The 22,548-nt window shown below is 38.4% G+C and overlaps 1 protein-coding gene across 9 annotated transcripts in view; it reads left to right on the top strand.

The window, feature by feature from the left end:
- Nucleotides 1–22,548, top strand: part of AOPEP (aminopeptidase O (putative)) — a 193,287-nt gene that overhangs the window by 30,226 nt on the left and 140,513 nt on the right. For all 9 annotated transcript variants that reach the window (XM_082241560.1, XM_082241558.1, XM_082241559.1 and 6 more), the window contains 2 exons: nucleotides 1,739–1,895; nucleotides 4,420–4,668. In XM_082241560.1, the coding sequence (XP_082097686.1) occupies nucleotides 1,739–1,895; nucleotides 4,420–4,668 (406 nt within the window). The remainder of the gene's footprint in view (nucleotides 1–1,738; nucleotides 1,896–4,419; nucleotides 4,669–22,548) is intronic.

Below are 22,548 nucleotides of genomic sequence, written 5' to 3'. Positions count from 1 at the left end.
GTCACTGTCTGCTTTGGCCCTAAGGCAGCCTAGTAATTTATAATAGATGAACAGTTTGAACCAGGGACTTCCTGGTTCACAGCTCTGTCTCTAAGCCACAATGATAGAGTAGTGCATAGCAGATGTGGTGGTGGTATGTAAGCAGCTTTTCTCTGGAATCTCTTCGTGAGGAGAGAGAAAAAGATAAAAAGAGAAACAGCTGTTTTATGAAACTTCACGTGTTGCAATTTCACTCCTGATTAATGTTGCTGGTGCTGCCTGCAACCTAGGTGTTTTATTCTATTTAACTGTTTTCATTAAACTGTAGTGCAGGATTGGTAAAACTATCCTGTTCTTTTAACACTGTTTGCAAAGCTGTGTACTTAAACCACTGTTTAAGTACGAAACCCCCTGTTTTCTTTATACTGTTTTCTCCCTTGTCATCTTTTTTGTTTGGGATCATTGACTCTCAGTTTGGATGAGTTTTCTTCAATTGTTATCTCTCATATAATTTCAGTTTACTGTTTGACTTGAAAATTGCCACTGTGGCCACTTCCAGGCAACCAACTGAGCATTCATCATGATTTGTTTGTATGGAGATTAGATTACATTGACTATTTAATGAGGGTTTATTCTTATTTGTTTGTGGAGAGGTTAGATGACATTGTTTTATTCCAATTTCTAGGACATTTTCTCCTCACATTCCTTATCTCAAGAAGTGAAATCTTTTTGAGAAATGATTTTGTTTTGCTAGACCTCTTAATCAATTACAATTGAATTTAATCAACACCCTCAATTTGCCAGTAAGTGCTTGAATCCTGCCCCAAAATATTGACAGTCTGGAAGCACCCAGTGTTTATTTTGTAGAATTTGGGGGAAGTATGAATGAGGGAGGATATGGTAAAGCAAAATGCTTTTAGTCTTGGAACCTGTGTGTTGAAGCTGTTGAAGTCCAGTTGAAACCAATTCATATGTGCACGTATAAGTTGATTGCACAATATACTGATTGTGTTTGAAAATCACTGTGTGATTTGAAACCCCTGTCTGTAGTGTTGGTTGGATCTGTGATGGCTGCTTCAGATGTGCAAGTCTTCATTTGGTATTTCAGTCATCGTGGCCATGCATTTGTGAACTAGGACATCAGGCTTCAAGGACAACAGAGCTGACCTGTCAGCATTCAGAGACTGAGAACTACTTTGGTTCCTCCCAGTTTACTGGATCTCAAGATTAAGGAAAAATCCATGCTCCCTTTCATCTGTTATGTACAAAGACAAGTTTCAAAGAGCAATTGGTTAGCTGGCCAGATCCAGTTCCCCATACCTGAGATAAATGATGATTGAGAAATAGTTACGTCTGATGTTTAAAATTCAACCGTACTATAGAAAGGAAGCTATTAGAGGGTCCTTCTTGATTCAACCCTTAGTATCAAATTGAGTGTATTGGATTATTTCTATAGAACCAAAGCTATTAAAATGGAAACAGGTCTGATTGTGGAGATGTGAACGCTACCATGACACTTTTGCCTAATATTTTCATGAAGTGAAAGGCTTACTTTTTCATTATTGTACTAGATAGTGGAAAAAATAACTTCTATATAGTCATAAAGTATGATCTTTTAAAAACAGTATGGTTGAATAATAAAATAACAACAAGAAATCTAACCTTTAGGCTTGATGGGAAGTCGAATCAGAGAACAATGTGTTGGATTTAGCAGCTCAAGTGCCAATGCAGAGCGTAACTTGTGCTCTTTTTTTCATAGGTGTATTAAATTGGTTTTATTATGTGACCATGCCAATGCCAGCATCTACATTCACTATTGCTGCAGGATGCTGGGCAGAAGTTAAAAGGAAAACTTGCGCAACTGATGTTCAGAGGAATGATGGGCTCTTTCCACTGTTGTCAAAGGCGGATGTCAGGTCGGTGATTACAGTTGAAAAATATGTACTTTAGAGAGCATTCCATTTTTTTCTGTTATACAAGAAAATGAGTCATCATAGTCAAGGAACAATAGCAGAACATGTTTAATCAAAGCAAAGGGAAACCATATAAGAGAAATTACTCCAATGGGCAAGGATGAGCAAAGGCATGTTGCTTACGTTGAAAAAAGAGAGAGCATTCTTTGAGTAATAGAATTTGTTTCTACATGGATTCGCTGAAGTATGTGAAAAGTGAACTCCTAAACTATGAACTATTCTTTTGTCTTCATTATAATCCATTATAATCTTGTTTTAAAATCACTTAAGTTGCTTTTGTTCAAAACAAAACACTTACAGTTAACATCTGTATGGTTGCAAATGTTCTATTTGCATTCATAATACTAAGGAGGTGCTCCTTAAGTGGGCATCCTTTAGTTCAGTAGCAGTCTGCTTTCTGAGACTCTAACTCTGGGTTTTTTTAAAATTCATAGAGAAGCAGTACTATGTCTTTCTACCCATGTTTTCCATCCTTTTTCCAATTCAGCTATGTCCTAAGTATCCTGTTTCTAATAGTTGCTGTTTGTTCACATATTTGTAGTATGATAGGCTCACAGACGAACATATTGCAGTTGTGATACATTTGTTTTTAATGTTTTTGAGTCTGTAACAGATCATCAATTTCATGGCAAGATTTTGTTCAAAGCATTTTGAAATACATTGCTTTTAATATGTTCTGACTGTATACTATTCAAGATTAGAAACATCATTCAGAACATCTTCACGCAATAAGAATTTATTATCCAATATTCTACAGATGATAAACAGGTTAAGAGTCAGGAGTGAGCTCTGCTCTCTCTTTCCTTTCTCATGTCTGCTTTAGCTATGCCTTACTGTTCTAATTGCATCAGTGCTGACCAGAATTCTCATCTTAACAACAGCTTTAAATGGATTTGTGAACCCTGGTTAAGATGGTTTATGTTTAGCGTATTCATGTTCTCTTCAGAGCATGGAGGTATTGGCAATAATAAAGAAGAACCACCCTCCTTTTCTGATAAATGAGCAATTTGGGTGCTGTTAAAGTTGTAAATATGGAAAGGAAAGATGTGTAGTTTAAATTCTGTAGCCCTGGAACAGAAGTACATCATAATTTTTACCTATAGGGTAGGTCTTAAAAAACCTAGAAGTTATGTTTGGATTGAAGAGGAACAATCCTAGAAACAGAAATATGTATCCATGTAGTCAGTTATTTGGAGCAATAATGTCCCTTTTGTGATACAAATGAAGGAAGAGGCTAAGAAAATAAGTGCAATAGTGATACATATGGATTAACTTTCAGGAGAAGCTTTCTGCTTAGAAGGATATGGAAACAGGGCATTAGCCTGTGATAAGCAGCAAATGAATCAACATGAAAGACATAAACCTAGAAAACACCATCATGGTCAGTTGTGCAACAATTTGCATTGGACTATAAAATATTAGACATGGTTCTCATGGGATGCCTCAGTCTCAGATATGACGTGCATCTGACTGGATTGCCCCAGCCACTCTGGGCGACTTCCAGCAAATTATAAAATCACACTAAAACATCAGCCATTAAAAACTTCCCTATAAAGGGCTGCTTTCAGATGTCTTCTAAAAGTCAGATAGTTTCTTATTTCCTTGACATCTGATGGGAGGGAGTTTCACAGGGTGGGCACCACTATCAAGAAGGTGCTCTGCCTTGTTCCCTAAAACCTCACTTTTTGCATTGAGGGAACTACTGAAAAGTCCTCAGAGCTGGATCTCAGCTTTTACAAAAGTACGTAACTCAAAAGCAATTTACATTCAAGCCTACATTACATTACATTAGTACCTAATAAGCCTGAAGAACTAGGAATTAGGAATTTTTGTAGTATGTGAAGGATGTCATTCCAACTGATTAAAGTAAACATCAGTTTTCTTCTTAGGATCTTGATTTTTTCCGATATATTCCTGATTTTTTTGCTTCATCTATTTTTTCTCTTGTATTATTCTTTATTAACTATACCTGTGTGAGAACCAACATGGATCAGTGGATGGCATATTAATTTCAGGTCTTCAAATATTAATTTAGACTTGAACCCCTTTAATGACGTTGAGCATTATTTTATTTTTTTAATCACTATTAAAACATATTCTCAAGGTTGTGGGATATATAATAGTTGGAAACTGGCTGTACAGAAGAGACATTCCTACAGACCTGCGGACTCAAGCAAGTCAGCCAAGCCACATGTCATTAGACCAACTTGATGTGGAAGGGAATATTTCAACAGAAATCCTGAATATCAGCAAAATGTTAATCTTTATATTGAATTTTCTTAAGAGCATCATATTTCCATGCCATCCCATTTTCTATCAATAGTTGTGGCAGTCCCATTTTTTCCCACCAGAGAAAATAATTGGTCTTCCTAATGCAGCAAACCACTTCTGGTTATCCGTAGCTGCATTACCTAAGTATGCTCAGAACTTTACTTACTAGAAATAAGATATTATTTTTCAATTTCAGGTTGTTGGAACGGACTTGTGGTCATCTGCCATATCCTTGCCGCTTCCAAGATCCTGCTGCCACTTCTCAGGTGGTCATTCCTCATCGTGTCTTTGCTCCTCAGTGCCTTAAGAAATCCTGCGAAGAGGTTCTGCTGCAACTGATCCCTCAGTGTCTCTCAGCTGCTTATGATCTCCTGGGTACCCATCCCTTTTCTAGGCTTGATGTCTTGATTGTTCCACCCAACTTTTCCAGTCTTGGAATGGCCAGGTATTGAGATTTTTCTATTTTTCAATGCATGTTTACTCATCTGCTAATTCTTCTCGGTATCTACCTTGCTCTGTTATCCTTACCAGGCAGAAGAGCATTGTTTAAAATCCTATCTATATTTGTCATACCTGCTGTACTTCAGGAGATGCAAGACCAGTAGTAGTAAATCATAGCTCAGCTGTAGCCATTTGGAAATTGAAAACGTGTTTTTGAAAATTATGACTTCGTTAAGATAAAGAGAACCAGTGAAGATAGCAATGACCATGTCTACTACCTTTTGGCTGTTGGAGGCTAATTAATGGCCAGATAAGGTAAAAGGTGGGATATAAATGTACCGTATTTTTCGCCCTATAGGACGCACTTTTTCCCCTCCTCCAGCCCCGCAAGCTCCCAGAGCAATGCCAAAGCTGCACGCAGCTTCGGCATCGCTCTGGGTCCTGTTATGGGGGCTGGGGGAGGGGGAAGCTCCGCTTTCCCCGCCCCCAGCCCCACAAGCTCCCAGAGCGATGCCAAAGCTGCCAAAGCCCGAGCTTCCCCAGCCCCGCGCCTGGGGGGGGAATAAATTATTTTCCTTTATCCCCCCCCCCAAATCTAGGTGCGTCCTATGGGCCGGTGCGTCCTATAGGGCGAAAAATACGGTAATAATAGGCATATAAGTAATGACTATATCAACTGTTTAACTGCAGTGTAAATTACTATATTTGAAATATCTTTCTTCAACATATGTATCAGAAGGAGAGCAATGATAGATACCAATTATTCCACTGGTGTTAGCAGTGTGCTGTGCTAGCTGATTTATGGGAACAAATATAAAACATAAGGCCACAAATGACACCCTTAAAATATAGGCGTGTAGTCTGGAGGTAGTGAGCCTCTTAAGTGAAAGAGATCCTGTTCTGATTTTGAGCACCCTAGAGGAATCTAGTTAATGGATGGTACAAATGATTCACATAGACCCTCAGTTATGTTTCTTGGGCTCTGCAGACACAAAAGAGCTATTCAGGGAATTCTGAAAAGGGAGCACAAAATAGACCTTCCCATTGGAGCTGTTACGAGGACAGAAAGGATATGTGGAAGCATTGTTTATATACTTACCAAAGAGATTCTGAGATTCTAATACTGGTAGCTGGTGGCAGTATTGGGTTATTTGAAATGTTATGTCCTAATAAGCACTTGGGTTTTTCCATATTTTTACAGAACTACTAATAACACACTGTATTGTAAACAAGGAGATTCCCCTTCAGATGATGATTTATATGTTATTTCCATTTATAGACTGCTCTGAAAGACATTTATAGACTGCTCTGAAAGAAGAGGTTTACAGTAGATAAATGCATATATATTGTACCTAGAAAGTACAATAAAACCATGTCAAATGATTCATAACAAAATACAGAAACAATACCATGTACATAAACATAATACCAAAATAAATAAAGCTACAGTACCTGCAAGGCAATATAATACAACATACATATGGTCATGGAATCTCACTCAGCACCTATTTCACACAACTACTACAATCATTCATTACCTCCATCAACAACTCATACATAAATTACTGACATGTAGCCATATTACAACCCACATACAAAGGTCCGCTGCTGAGCCTAATCTCTGGAGCACTTATAAACTCATACTCCTAATATTAGGAGTGCTAATAAATAATACTCCTCTCCTATCTCTCACCTGTGAGGGGCCCAAGCTCTTGCTCTGGTGGGTATAGAACAGGGGTCAGCAACCTTTTTCAGCCGTGGGCCGGTCCACCGTCCCTCACTGTCCCTCAGAATATATATTTTTTTGGGGGGGAAATAATGAATGAATTCCTATGCCCCATAAATAATCCAGAGATGCATTTTAAATAAAAAGGACACATTCTACTCATGTAAAAACATGCTCATTCCCGGACCATCCCTGGGCTGGATTGAGAAGGCGATTGGGCCGCATTTGGCCCACGGGCCTTGGGTTCCCTACCACTGGTATAGAACTACAGTACTTCTATCTACTTCCAGGTTCCAACTGCATAATCATAACATGCACAGTACTGCACAACCTCAGCACCTGATAATCAGTGCTGGTAGCAGACACAAACATCAGCTTCTCACTCAAGGTGGCCCTGAAGGTCACCAAAAACTCAGTTTGTTGGGTTTTTTTCATATTTTGACATTGATCATTGGTTTGACTAAAGTACAGACTATAGGAACCATGGTAACATTGACTTATGTCATTACACACTTGGGAAAACAAGGTTAATGTTCTGAACAGGCAAACCGTTGTTAATGCATTTGTTTCCTTTTGGGATAGTAAGACTGTTTAACTACTTGTGGCTCATAGGTCTTTGTACGTAGTATTTGTTCAAGATAATACAGTGCGTGTTCAGATAAAATAACAGGTGAATTCCCTGGTAGGAATATAGTGCAAGTGGGGAGTAAATGCTGGTAGGATATAGTGCAAGTGGGGAGTAATTGCATCAGAAATGAGTTCATGAATGAAGCCAAAGCAAAGTAATTATGATGGAAGTAAAATCTGATTAAATTTAGAGTAAAGTGCTACATGTGAATGTGTCTTTGTGCATAAGGAAATATTTTTGTGGTTATTCTAATAATTCAAATTTTTTAATGTCTCAGTTACAAGCAGGAAGTGAAAAGAAGAGCACTTTTCCATGTTTCTTGTGCTGTTACATACCGTATTTTTCGCTCTATAGGACGCACCCGACCACAGGACGCACCTTGTTTTAGAGGAGGAGAACAAGAAAAAAAATTCTCCCCCTCTCTGCGCAGCGCCCCTTCAGCGAAGCGGCAGGAGAAATGGAGCCCCTTCCATTTCTCCTCCCGCTTAGCTGAAGGGCACTGCACCTTAGCTGAAGGGGCACCTACCCTTCAGCGAAAGGAACGCGAAGCCTCCGGAGGCTTCAGGCGGCTATCTTTGAAGTCTGGAGAGCACCTACCCCTCTCGCTCTCCAGGCTTCAGCGAAAGCAACATGAAGCCTCCAGAGTGCAGCGGGAGCACTCCCACTCACTTCGGAGGCTTTGCGTTGCTATCGCTGAAGCCAAGGAGCCTGCATTCGCTCCATAAGACGCACACACATTTCCCCTTAATTTTTGGAGGGGAAAATGTGCGTCTTATATAGCGAAAAATAAAGTAAGTGTAAGATGGTTACATATCTGACTACTTTTTGACACCTAAAAGTGTGTGTGTGTGTGTGTGTGTGTGTGTGTGTGTGTGTGTGTGTGATACACACACACACACACACGTATGAAATTTATAACATCATGTTCTTCTGGTTGATGGTGCAAGATATTCTGTACATCTAATTCCTGTCAGTCCTTACTGTAACAATGCAATGACATCAGTTCAGATATGCTCCTGTATTCCAGCGCTCCTTTACTACTTTATGTATTATTTTGATGCAGAAAGGATGCTGTGCTATGTATTTATTTAATCATCTATCTGGCCTATCTGCAGCAGTATAAACATAACGCAGCCTGCTGGCACAAAGGATCTGCTGTTCTGAGAATTCTAATTGTACTCCAGCCTGCCAGAGAAGGAAAGAACCATAAATTTTCAGTCATTATCTTTAGATTTGGGATATTGTATGTGTGTGTCCATGTACGTCGGCAAGTCTGTTCCTCATTAGCCTTGTAGCTACTTCATTTTTAATGCACAAAAGTAGTACCATCTCTTATTTGAGGGGGATGGTTATCTCACATTTCAGAGTAGGAAGAAATGATGGTGCTTCTTCCGCAGAAGAGCTTAATTAGAGGCTTGAGGTTGTATTTTCCAGCGGCCACCACAGCAGATTCAGCAGCATTCTCTTTCAAGACCTGCCGACGCCTTTTAAAGGAAAATCTTCCTTTGAAATCTTACTTATATGTCTTGCATGTATCATCACCTTATGTTTTTAATTTGCTGTGGACTTTTATATGGTAAGAGAAACCTGATTACTTATTTTAAAAAAATAATTAGAGGCAGCCCCGCCTGCTTCTAGAAACTTAGGGGTGGGTTTTTTGTTTTGTTTGACAATGCCTAGGTTAGTATTGCCATCATCCAGTGGTTCCTTTCAAGTCAACAGAACAGTGAATTGAAATTCCACAGTTGCTGTTTCCAGCATTAGCCCTGTTCTCTTGCTCTGCATCACACTTCCTATTTTCAGAGGCTCCTCGTACCCACTGGTGCCTATCACAAGCAGATTTTTAGATGTGCTCTTTATGAAGCGGGAGGAAAGTGTCACAGTTAAAAAATAATAGTGTAAACATATTTTCCTTCTCTGAATCCTGAGATTTATTGAGTTTTGAGCTTTGATTGTTTCAGCAACAATTAACTAACTAACTAATTAACTAACTAACTAACCAACCAACCACCTTTATCTTCCAAGTATCTCAAGATGGCGTCCACCCCATTTCATCCTCACAACAACCCTGTGAGGTTAGGCTAGGCTAAGAGATGGTCTAAGGTCACTCAGTGAACTTCATGGCTGAATGGGGATTTGAATCCTGGTGTCCCAGGTCCCAGTCCAACACTCTGACCGTTATGTGTTTTTCTGTAGAGCAGTAATCATTTGAGTTGTAACCAATTATCTATGTAAGATGCTAAAGCTGTTGCTACATGCTCTGGTTACCTGCAGTGTTTTCTCTAGATGGGGCAATAGCCGTGCAGCCCTGTAGCAGCTGTTCATGCACTTCTTCTAGTAGTGCAGGAATAAAACTGCTAGCACATTTGCAAAACTAAACAGTCCAGTATGGTTTGACTCTCCCACTCCCTTGAAAGTGAGGAGAGAAAAGGAGATCGAAGAAAGATATACAGTATGCAGTTCTTGTTGAACACAAACTGGTGTTTTCCTGGAAAGAGCAACATTGGCTTATCCATGTGGTCTTTCCAGGCTTTAAGGTCCAGTATAGCATTAAATAGATGGCAGGAGTGGGGGGGAGGGGAGCGTTGAGAAGTGTCTGCCAAGTTTTATACATCTCTACATTTAGTAATGGCTAGAAGTAATTAATTAGACATAAGGTAGGAACGTCCCAGAAAGATAACAGCAGCTGACTGTCAGTATAATGTAGGGATAAATAGTAAGTACTATTCTTGAAGCATTCATTATATATTAGTAGCAAACAAAAAGCTAACATAGGCCCTTTGTTGTATCAATCATATGAAAATTCAGTCAGTATCTAGTTGGGACATTAACTCCAGTGTATTCCAGATGCTGGCTTAGTTTTTTAAAAGGCTTGCCTAGAGGCAGGCTTTAGCGTTCTTATTTTGGCTTTATACTGTGTGGTTGTTCTTCATCAAACATACAAAAATGGTTTAACTCCCATTAAAACTAGTTTGAGATGTTTAGTACTCAGCATATTCTCTGCTACTCATATAACTGCCTCAAACAGAGGGTGGCTTCAGATATAGAGAAATGATGACAGAATGCCTGATTAACATGGCATTAATTGTTTGTGCTTCCTGAATCAAGCATACTGTTGATGAAGTCAGTTTTCTGAATGCTGGATCTTATGTACTACCCATGCACAAGAGGAGAGTTATCAGCAGACTAGGGGCACCCTAGGAAATTAGGAAAATAATCCTAGTTGGGGAGAGTGGTAAAGTCCAATACAGCCTTATGAAGACTAAGCATGTTCAGCTGCCACAAAGCATTGGCCAACTATTGAGGAGAGGAAGAGAAATGGAAAACTTGCTGGGAGAAGAATGGAATGGAGTATCCTGAACAGGAGCACTCCACACTTCAACATTTTGTAGTATACAGATTGAGAACTTGTACATTGCTGCATTGTACATGAACATGGGAAGTATGAAGCAACAGGGAAGATATACTCTTTCATATAAAAGGCAGGAGAACTAGAGTGATTGGGAAGAGTTTTATGGTCTTAAAATTGGGGTTTGGAGTAGAATTTTACTAGGGAAGTACCACAGTGTAGCATGGAATGAATTTGGGAAATAATTGGGTAGAGTGTGGGGAAGGATGTCCCCTTGATTAGAGGCACAGATGCAGAACCCTCCCTATCTCAAATATTCAGGGTAAGAAACACATTAAACACTTCAGCAAAATAGAATAACATTCCATTGCATTATAATATAACCATTATAAGTGGTCCAACATCTGATGACCACTTAAAAGCCAGTCCCAAAGAGGTTGACCCTTTGAAAAGGCTTCAAGCTTGGGACCTGCTTAAGGAAGATCTGTAACTTGTGGTGAGGAAGGCAGCACCTGAGAATGCATCTTCTCAAACTTTTGCTATGTGGACCTCATACATAGAGGAAGGGGCACTAGTTAGTGGTTTACATGCTGAAGATCCCAACTTCAGTTTCTGGCATCTCCAGTCAAGTCTGGGACACACTACTACCTGGAAACCCTGGAGAACTGCTGCTAGTCCTTGGGGACCTCTCATATTAATGATAGGATAAAATTGAAAAGGCTTTAGGGTGATTGTTGTGATCAACATGTAGATAAGGGTTTTGCTTCCTTCTCTTCTCTTCCCTTCCCTTCCCTTCCCTGTTTTTATTTTTACATAGTATATCTAGAATCTGCTTATACCACATTTCTTCAGAAATGTTACTAGTTTGGGTCTTCAGGTGTATGAAGTCTCCACCTACTGCCTGCAAATCTAGCTCATTATCTTTCCTTTCTCATGTCAATTCCTGTTCAGAATCTCTTTGTTTTCTGCTTTAGAAATGCCAGTACATGTTTCAGAAGCTTAAGACTTATTTTTTTTTAATAAACTAATATTACGTGGGGGCTCAACTGCATTATGAATACCTTTTAATTAGTGGAATTTCCTTGTTTCCCACTTACATAATCTCTCTACTTTTACATAATATGTAACTGATACCTAATGCTGTACTGTATTGTGTTTTTAATATTCAATTGGGAGCCGCCCAGAGTGGTTGGGGAAACACAGCCAGATGGGTAGGGTATAAATAAATTATTATTATTATTATTATTATTATTATTATTATTATTATTTTATTTACTGTTCTAGGACACAATTTTTTAGTCATTTTTTAATTGTGTGTGAATCACAGCTGGTTGGTTGCCATGGACTTTTATTTGCCAACTGCCCAATCATTAGCTTGATTCTTTAAACATTCCGCAGGTCATGCATTAAGTCCAGAAGTCCTTTTTTGGGACAGTCACATTCATGTGGTAAACTGTTTTTAAAGATTACTATGACAAAGTGATTCAAGGGCTGTCATCATTTACAGTATGTGAAGTGATAAAAGTGATGATTTGAGGCATGCCTATTCATATTATCTGTAGGAGCATTATGAGAAAATGTTCTACCTCTTAGCTAAACCTAAAGTCAAATTTGCTACCTCTTTGGAAATGGCCCTCCACTCAGTTGTCAATTGGGGATCAAAACAAGATTTGGAGTACATCAAACACACAATATTTCCTTACCAGCATGCTGAACCACTTAGCCCATAAATGTGTAACAGATGTGTTTTGAGTCCAAATCTATCATAGGGTGGAACACACAGTAATTACCTTCTGGTGGAGCTAAAAGAAAGATGTAGGAAAAATGAGGCTGTTATGATTGAACTCAAGTTGTGAGATCATTGCAGTGATGCTTCTAATTGGATTTCAATTTTTTTATTCAAGTATTTCCAAAACGTCAACTTTTTTTTTAAAAAAACACACCTTCAAAAACAATAATATATAGTCCCTGAAACACATTTGAACTAAATCTAGCTAATGGATAGAACAGAAATTTTGCAGGTTTTCTCATTTCATAACCCATTATTTTTAAGAGAGAACCTCTGTTTAAATTAGAACTTTTTGAACAACTGAAATCTGTGGAAACTGCTAATTATAACCCTGTTAATGTGGATCAGAGAATTGAACAAATAACCCTATTGGATGCCATGGCAAAATGGAAAAAATCAGTTATTTTTAGTGTGTCTCACTTGCAAACAATTGACTGTCCTTTTAACTGAAAATATTTTTCTTTTCTCCCTCATGTTAAGTGGGCAGTCATAATTTATAGTCTTACAGGGAGCAGAGAAGATTAAAATATCAACAAAATATGGATTGCACCAAGATCCACATTGCTTGTCATTCTGCAACTACACAGTCTCCCACCTAAAATAATTTCTGTATGTTGCTTGATAAAGTTGGTGGAAAATGACTACAATTGTTAACTTTACGTAACACTGGAGATTCCAAGTTCTGGGATTGTGAACATCTCTCAGGATTTGTTGAAATCTGAATTGGGTTTAGAAAAAAAAAGTGGACAATGACATGTCTTCTTCAACTCAGACACATATTGTGTCCCATTCAGATAAATCTTGTAGCTCTAGGTATCCTGCATTTTTCAAAAGTAATTACCATATTTTTCGCCCCATAGGACGCACCGCCCTATAGGACGCACCTAGTTTTTTTTGGGGGGGAATAAAGGGAAAAAAATTATTTCCCCCCCCCAGGCACAGGGCCGGCGCGGGGGAAGCCTGAGCTTCCCCCGACCCCAGAACAGCCTGCTATCCGCAAGCCTAGGGAGCCGCGCCGGTCTCCCCAGGCTTCCAGACAGCTGTGCGAAGCCCGGGCGCGCTGAAGAGGCTTCAAAATGCAGGCAGCTCTGTGCAACCCTCCGGAGGCCGGCGCGGCTTGGTGCCGGGCTCCGGAGGGTCGCGCAGAGCTTCCTGAAGCCTGGAGAGCGAGAACCTCTCACTCTCCAGGCTTCAGCGAAAGCCTGTATTCGCCCCATAGGATGCACCCACATTTCCCCTTCATTTTTGGAGGGGGGAAATCCGTCCTATAGGGCAAAAAAATACGGTAATCTGTTAAGAAAGATTTATAGACCACTTAATCACAAAACTGTTGAACAGTGTGCAGTACATAGTTGCTATTTTTACCTTTGTATGTTATTGCCTAACCAGGAAAAGCTTCAGCACAAGTAACACTTGGAGTGAGGGGAATACAAAGGTATAACTTGCAATCCAGAAAGCTGCACGTGTCTACTGACCACCTCACTTCTTGAAGCAGCAGACACTCATTCCATAAAATATTAGATACTGTTTTTGAGATTTCCTTAAGATAGGGTGGGAGGTTGAAAGATAGGACTGCTGTTTGACCAACACAAATCGAAAGGCCTTTTCTTTTGATTTTTGGGTGACATTGTGTAGTTAAGTATAAATATGCTTACTCAGGACTAAATTCCATTGAATTCAGTGCACCTTCTGAGTCAATTTGCATAGGATTGGGTTGTACTATTTAGTGGTATATATGTTGCATTAATATCAAATGAACTGTAGAATTATTGCTTTTTAACAAGCATTTCCATTGCCTCTGAGAACCTTTTTGTAGTGTCAAAACATGCTATGAACAGACCCTTGGTTACACTTTACTTGATTATACCCCCTACCATGAGTTCCTTATATCTTCTTTTAAAGGTGTCAAAGCCTTTACTTGTTTAAGGGAGCATAGTGTAAGATGAACACTACATACTTTGGAGTGGACCTTCATAGTCTAAAGATCTCTTTCAGAACAAGAAATGTTCTTTCTCTCAGCCTGAATTGTAGAAAATGTGCTCAGATTGTAAATAGGGACCTTTGTGGTACTACTCTAGAATAATGGTTGTAGTTTATTGCATTTTGAGACTGGAATTATAGTGGTGCGTGCTAAGATCATTACAATTAACATTGTACAAGTGTTTTAAATATTTGAACGTTTATTTCAGTCAACATTGATAAATTTGATCATGAATGAAAATCCTATTGAATATACACATATTTTTAAATTGATAGAAACTCATCTCTTTAAAAATATGAAATCTACATTGTGACTTTGTTTATGAATTATTCTAGAATATAGCAGCATGGCTAATATGTATATATGTGCAATCTTATGAAGTTCATACTAACACTTTGCTGGTTCTGATCCTTCGAGAGGAACTGTCAATATGTTACTATTCTTTCACCAGCTTTCAAGAGTAGGACAGTTATTTTAGTCTGTAGACTAGGGGTGTGAATATGGGGTGATCATTACCATCTTGGGTGAATAAACAAAGTGTCTTGCTTAAAAAAAGCATGTGTCACTACAGTAGTAAGATTATCAGCAATGTTGTTGATTGTAATGAGTGGTTCCAACAAAAACAAAACAATGAGGAAAATTTTGGTATATAAGTATGAAAATGACAGCTCACACCTTGGCCTTGATAAACAGTTTTATCCATAAGTGAAATCTGAAAAATCAGATTTTTCCTCATAATATTTAGAGCTGTATCTCTGTTATTATTTCAATACATTATGGTTCTTTTCAGGTCAGTTTGCACCCTCTTGAGTCCAAATAGAGCAAAAGCTGTGAAATATCTAGCCCCAAACTAGGTAGCAGATATTTTTTACTTTTGTAGGGTTGGGGGGCAGATAAAGTTGTTGTGTGTGAAAACTATGAATTATTGGTAGGGATGAAAGGATCTGTCCATTTTATTTATGTCAATTTTTAATGTTTCCATTCTTCACTTCAGTTCTCTACATTTCTGCAGCAATTTGTGACCCCCTCCCAAAAAAAATCACCATGAAAAATATTTAGCATTTTAGTGCTAGGCCACTTTCTCTCATATACATACTTTAGCAAACATTGATTGGAGAACTACATAACAAAATTTTAAAAGTGTGAATTTCAAACAGTGACTGTGTTTTAGTTCTCATATTGTTTCAAAAAGTGTAAATTTGAGATATTCAGCTTTAAATATGAACTCAGTTGAATTTCTCCCCCATCCCTAGCTGGTGGCCAGAATGGCTGATTATTTTCCTAGGGCACAGGAAAAGCTACCTCATTTATTTGCTCCAGATATTAATGATCACCCCTTCTGGCCAATAAACTATCTATTAAAGCTCAGTTCTCAGGATTTTGTGGCAGCTGGTTTCTGTATTAGGGGCCATATTCCATGATCCACAAGACAGTCTCTGTGTAGAGGCCAAGATGCCCTGTGCATTATTATCCATGCCTTGAATCCTTGTTCCCAAATCTAGCAGCTTCATGAAAAACACCTTCCATGTAGTTAGGTTCTTCTGTTTAATTTTTGCTTTCATTCTCAGCAATATATTGCAGCATTCATTTCATGGTTTTTCTCATGGGAACAGTGCAGTTTTTAGCCTGTTTCAGTTGGCACTTATCACAGCGGCCAACTAGAAGCTGTGCAAGCACAGAACTGCTGCTGCTTGTCTTTCATTTTAGTCCCTGTTCTAGTAAGAAACGAAAGGAAAAAGAAAGAAAGAGAGAAGCTAAATTTAAAGTTAGAAGAATACAATTGGAGCAGCAGCAGATTTCAGGATATGGAAGGAAAGCAGCACTGCCACGTTGTTACAAACAGGTGCATTTTCTATAAGTGGGGTAACCGTTATGCACTTTGTATGTAGTAAAAGGGATGCGGGTGGTGCTGTGGTATAAACCACAGAGCCTAGGGCTTGCCGATCGGAAGGTCGGCGGTTAGAATCCCCGCAACAGGGTGAGTTCCCGTTGTTTGGTCCCTGCTCCTGCCAACCTAGCAGTTCGAAAGCACGTCAAAGCGCAAGTAGATAAATAGGTACTGCTCCGGCGGGAAGGTAAACGCCGTTTCCGTGTGCTGCTCTTGTTTCGCCAGAAGTGGCTTGGTCATTCTGGCCACATGACCCGGAAAAACTGTGGACAAACGTCAGCTACCTCGGCCAGTAAAGCGAGATGAACGCTGCAACCCCAGAGTCGTTCGCGACTGGACTTAATTGTCAGGGGTCCTTTTTTGTAGTAAAAAGAAATTCTGCAAATATATCAAAATTGAAAATGCACACACACAAACATAGAAGAGGGATATAGCAGAGGTCTTTATGATAGCAATACTTGAGTTAATAATAATCTGATAAAAACCCTTTTGAAATTGTAACTGTGACCAGAGCAAAGAAGGCAGCCGATACATAATTATAGAACAGAACTGTAGTGTTGAAGGGACCCCAAGGGTCATGTGATCCAACCCCATGTAATGCAGGAATCTCAACTAGATCATACATGACAAATGACCATCGAACCTCTGCTTAAAACCCTCAAAGGAAGTTGGAATCTAGCAATATTGGAAGGGCCACAGGTTCCCCATCCCTGCTTTGCATGATATGATTGAAGTAACAGGCTAAGTATGTCCTGGGACTCCCTTTGAAAGGTTTCCCATCATATGTATCAGTCTGCCTGGCCACTCATTTGCCATCAAGTGTTAAATAGAGCAACAATTTATACTCCTGTTGGTTAAGGCTAGAACTTGCACTACTGTTACTATTTTGAATGCTAATATATGATGTTACAATAACCAAGTATTTGGAAAGCTTCATTCTTTGGAGGCTAGTAAGATGGTACAGTCTATGCTGTGAAATGTCTATTGCAGATCTCTCATTTGACTGTATTCTTCATTGGGTTGGGTTATAAAGCAGATAATTCTGCAATAAAGTCATGCCCTGAGCCAGTGGTCAGATTCAGAAGTAGAATTCAGACATTAATGGAATTCCACAGTTCTGTAATGGCTTCCTTATTAAGTCCAATGGAGGGAGCCATCTTGGTTATGTCTCTCTCTGGGTTCTGCAAACTAAAAATTACAAAGTTAAAATTATAACTTTTTACATGTATGCATGGTGCCAGCATATCAACTAAATTCTGTTTTGTGTTAAGCATTAGTGATGAAAATGCAGACCTACTGAACTGAAGTCAGTGGATTCATTCTTGATTTATATCTCGAGTAGGAAACGGAAATGAAATGTAGCCAAAGATTTCTTAGCAGGACTGCTAACATATAGGATTTGTTTAAATTGGATGGTTTTAAGCTTTAACCGTGTTTATATATTGATGTATGTTTATATTCATTAAAGCATTCACTTCTATCCTGGACTTCAGTGCACACAATGTTAATGCATATTTTCAGGAGTAAGTAAACATTTGACATCCATTAAAAGGGTGGTAATGCTTATAACAGTACATCATTATCAAGAAACAATTTATGGAACATATAGAAAACATTGCTGTGTAAACTTCGTATACTAGATGTCTATGTGGACAATATATATACATAAATATATTCTATTTTATTTTATTTACATTTCAGTTTTAAAAGTGTTATTCTATTTCTTTCATAATCATATTGTTTTTGGAACATTTTACTTCCTTTTCTTTCATGGTTACTTCTTTGGCAGGCTTGACTGTGTTTATGCTAGGTAATAAATGCAGGCTTCCTTTTATTCTGCCAGCCCAATAGCTCCCATTGCAAGAATCAACAGCCAATGACCTTGTGTCAGTTACTGCTCTGCACTGTCTCTCAGGTGCCAGCCTAAAGTCATTTTCTGTTTTCCTCCATGTTTCTTGAAACAACTTGTCAAATTTGTGGAGAGGGGAACAGGAAATCTTTTCATTTCACCTTTCTCCTGTCTAGCACACCCTCTTTTTTGCAAACATACTTGAAGCTAGTGCTAGTCAGTGTTATTACTTGTGTTGGTCTGTTGCCCTCCACTTCTCAATTTGGTTTTTAGGAAAAATGATGTACTGATCATAGCTCTTTAGCCTGAGATGCGTACAGTGTTTTCTTAACGTTATCTGATATATTGGTTTCTAATCATGTAGATTTAAAAAAAGAAAAGCATTGCACATAACTGTAATTCAGTGATTATGTATATATGTATAAAAAGTAATTCAAGCTTCAGATGCTTTTGTGTTGTTGGATAAGTTGATTATGGAACCTCTGAAAAGGTTTGGTTAGGAGAGATGTTTACATAAAAATGATACCTAAAGAGATTCAGATACGTTTTTGCACTTGGAAGTTATCCTTCTGCATTTGAATTCTGAAATACAAATGGAAAAATACTTATCAAAGTTATGGGGGAGAAAAACTTTTGACTTGTGACAGCTGCATTTGTTTATAGATTTCTATCTGTAAAATCCCAGTGTAATTTGATCGCATATGGACAGCTGTTTGAATTCTCATATAAAACCATACTCCAAACAGTTTGCCTCCCGTTTGACAAGAATATGATATATGTCAGAGCAAACATTTTTCTTCACAGTAATAATTACTTTGATAGCAGAAAACAGGCTTGCTATTTTGTATTATTATGTTCTGATGTGGTCCACTTTCTTGTTTGTATTCCAGCACACTTAGCAATAATTTAAAAAATTAGTTTTAGTGTGGCTCATATTATGATTATAGCCATAGGTATAATCATATAAAGGTAGGTAACCTTCCGTAGGGGTAATAACTGACTGCATTGCTATTTTTGTATTCCCAAAATTCTTCATTCAGTGGAATCCTTTGAATTCCAGTTTTATTTTAGATATATAACAGGTTTATAGCCCATAAAGTTGCAGGTATCTGTATGTTTAAAAGGTAAATATGAGGGTTGCAGTTGGTTCCTAAGTCACAGCAGAATCAGAACATGTGACCTAGAATAATACAGAAACTCCTGGTGATGATAGCAGTTAATACATTCCAGCTGTGTGAGCAGTTTGTAGTGATGAGGCAGGAACAGAAGCAAGTGGCAGGCAGTTGAGAAAGTATGTCGGTGAGTAGTTTGATCCAACTAAGAGTGAAGAGTTGCTCAGAGTAAATAGCTGGAGAATGTTCTGAGAGCTTATAGTGGAAAGTGAAGCACCACTGGTTCCTTTAAATCTTTTGGTAGACAGAGATCAAGTTTGCAGTACTTACAGAAGTTCCTTCTGGCCTAGCTGCCAGGGTATTCAAGAGGGTGGAAGTCCCAGGGCCAGCAGAGACCCCAGACTCTGTGCTTTCTTTTTCTTTTAAAGTGGTAAATCTCTAACACTTGTAGAATGGATGCTAATGAAGCAAAATGTGCCGGGCAGCTAATTACAGGGTGTGCTTGGGGGAAGGATAGGGGGACTCCATTGGGGCTGGTACACTGTCCTTGTGTACAGCTTCCTCTGATGGGGCTGGTTAGGTGAAACCCGCCCTATATTTTTTACTAGATTCAGACAATATACATGGAGCTTCCAGGTTCTTTTGGAAGGAGCTTTCTGGCTCATTTTGAAGAAGTTTTTTTAAATCTTTCCTTGTAGAAAAGTGAGTGTTGCCCAGTGAAATAAATCAGAAATCCAGGATTTTTCTTCAGCTATAGTGCCTCAATGGTAACAAGAGTGCAGCTTCTGAGAGTTCCTTGCTACTGCCCCCAGCTTTCTCTCTGCCTTTTCCAACTTGCAATTTCCTTTCCATCATTTTCATTCCCTGATGGAAGAGGGTTATTCCTCACTGTCTTATCCCGCAACAGATTCTCAAAGATAGGTCTTCACTATATTATCTCATACCATTTAATGCAATTTGTAGATTGCAATATAATTCATTTCCAGATTTGCATTGCATACATTCCTGCGAATGGACATCCCACCTTTAATTGCATTAAGTGACCAAATTCTTGTTAAACTTTCATCTAGTGCTGATGTTATCCCCAAAGAAAAAGAATTTGATAAAAAAATTAACAGCCTTGATTTTTTTAAAATCCCAAAACAGTTGCACAATTTACCTGTAACATTCAGTTGCTGTTTATGCTTAACATCTTAAACTGTCCTTGATTTTGCAACATTGGGGAGAGAGAGGCAGGAGAATTTGTTCTTACTTCTATTTCTTTGTATGCATGTCACCAGAGCCAAACATTGATTATCCAACTCAGAATATAATACTGCGCACTGTAATCTTGTTGTAAAGTTAATGATGTAATACTACATTAGAAAAATGGTCATTAGATTATGGGCTTTATTTAGTCTGCTAGCAGGTTCTTCGATATTTCTTATTAAATTTTGCCTCAGACATTCAGATAAAAGACAATAAATCCATTTTTGTATTATATTTAATTTTTTGAACATTTTATTGGCCAGAAGGGCACGGTATTTAAAAAAAATCAAAATCAAATATATTGAACTATTTTATCAAGGTACATTAATTTTTCACTAAAATCTACCCTGTTCCATGTATGTTTGTTTGTTTGTGTGTGTGTGTGCATGTCTTATAGCAGTTCCTCGTAGAGACTAACAAGCTGTTTGTGCACAGTAGTGTCTCAGATATTTCTGTGTCTGGGGAATAGGTGGTTGGTCTTGAAATGTAAATGTTTTTGGTGTTTTGTGAATATTTGTTCATTTCACAATATCACAATAAAATATATTGTTAGCTACAGAACTGGGAACAGGTAGTTGGGGCTAGAAAGTACAGACTGCACTGCTCACATGATAAATTAAGACAGTTGCTAATGAAATGCAGCCTCCCTTTGAGAACAGAACCCAGATAATCACATTATTTTTGGGAGACACAACTTGTCAATGGACAGGAATACCTATATCTTTATTAAACATTCTAAAGCTGGAGAATTAAAAATCTACAAGATGGACCACATCAGTAAAATTTGATTCATCCCATTCACATGATCTTATGACAATTTGCTTTCACTCAGATCAATGGAAATTTGTTGACTTAACTAATAAGGTATTGTAGTTACAGATAGGTAGCCGTGTTGGTCTGCCATAGTCAAAATAAAAAAAATTCCTTCCAGTAGCACCTTAAAGACCAACTAAGTGTGAAGAAGTGTGCATGCACACGAAAGCTCATACCAAGAACTAACTTAGTTGGTCTTTAAGGTGCTACTGGAAGGAATTAAGGTATTGTAATGTGATTGATTTTGGCCTGCTTAGCATAGTTTGGATAGCTTTAAAGGGAGATTAGATACTTTCATTGAGGGTAAGGCTATAACTGCCACTAGCCATGATGGCTATATTGTCAAAGGCAATATGTCTCTGATTGCCAGTTGCTTCACAAGTGGAGACAGTTCTGTTGTGCTCAGTTCCTGCTTTCAGGCTTCCCATAGGCATATGGTTGGCCCCTGTGAAGACAGGAAGCTGGTCTAGAAGAGCCATTGGCCTTATCCAACAGCTCTTCTTATGTTCTTATTGCCTTTATAAAGTTTACAAATTCAATTTTGGATGTGCATAGCTAGTTTGGTGTGTCTGTCACCTAGGCAACAACTGGAGAAAACTCGTCAGACTTCCCTGAAAGGTGTCAAGCAGAAATTCTATCTTTCCTTTTCTAAGTAATGGAAATAATCCTTTATTAGCATGAGGAATAGAAACATGATTGGCTTTTTTTCTTGCATGCCTTCTAGTCACCTATAAGGATTTGTAATGTAGTGATTAGTTCATGTAACAAAGACTGGGTGGAACCCTTTCCCCAGTGCTTAAACATTTAGGATTTTAAAAGAAGTTGATCCAGTAGATCGTACACTCTTCGATGCTCATTCAGGTCTGGCTGGAGTGTCCAAAGACTATTTATCTATTCTATAACAAATTTTGGATGTCCTGAAATGGCTTGAACAAGGAGTTTTAGGCTATAATCCTGTAGCCATTTCCCTGCATATACGCCCCATTAAATTAATTTGGACTTATTTTTTTGTAGGTGTGTAGATGAGTGCACCAACAGTTTCGGAGACTTTCTATCAGATACCCTTTTGGTTAGGAGAAAGACTATCCTATTCCTTATGATTTTTGTACAAAATATATTTTGTACATTTATTGTGCCCTCAAAGAAGAAATAATCCAAAACATGACAGGCCTGAAATAAATATTTATTTGAGTGCATAGAGATTTTTTCCATCTTTTTTTCATTACAGGAATTGGAAATATCCATTTGGCGTGGTGCTACAGTAATACCTGTTTAGGGAGAATCCTATTTATTTGGAGGCTGTTGTGGGCTAAGGGGTGGCAGGTAGCACCATTAGGACTATAGCTGGATGGAAGGTGAATACCAACTTGAGTATCCCCTGTTGTTCTGTTCTCATGTCTCACTACAGAGTATCATTCACCTACAAACCACCCTTGATCTCATAATTTTCAGGCTTTTTGACACTTGAATGTGATGCATGCACACAATTCTTAATAGTGGG

This window comes from Podarcis vaucheri (genome assembly GCF_965113315.1).
Source record: "Podarcis vaucheri genome assembly, chromosome: 11".
NCBI classification, from domain to species: domain Eukaryota; kingdom Metazoa; phylum Chordata; class Lepidosauria; order Squamata; family Lacertidae; genus Podarcis; species Podarcis vaucheri.
This window is presented reverse-complemented; position numbering and strand designations above follow the sequence as displayed.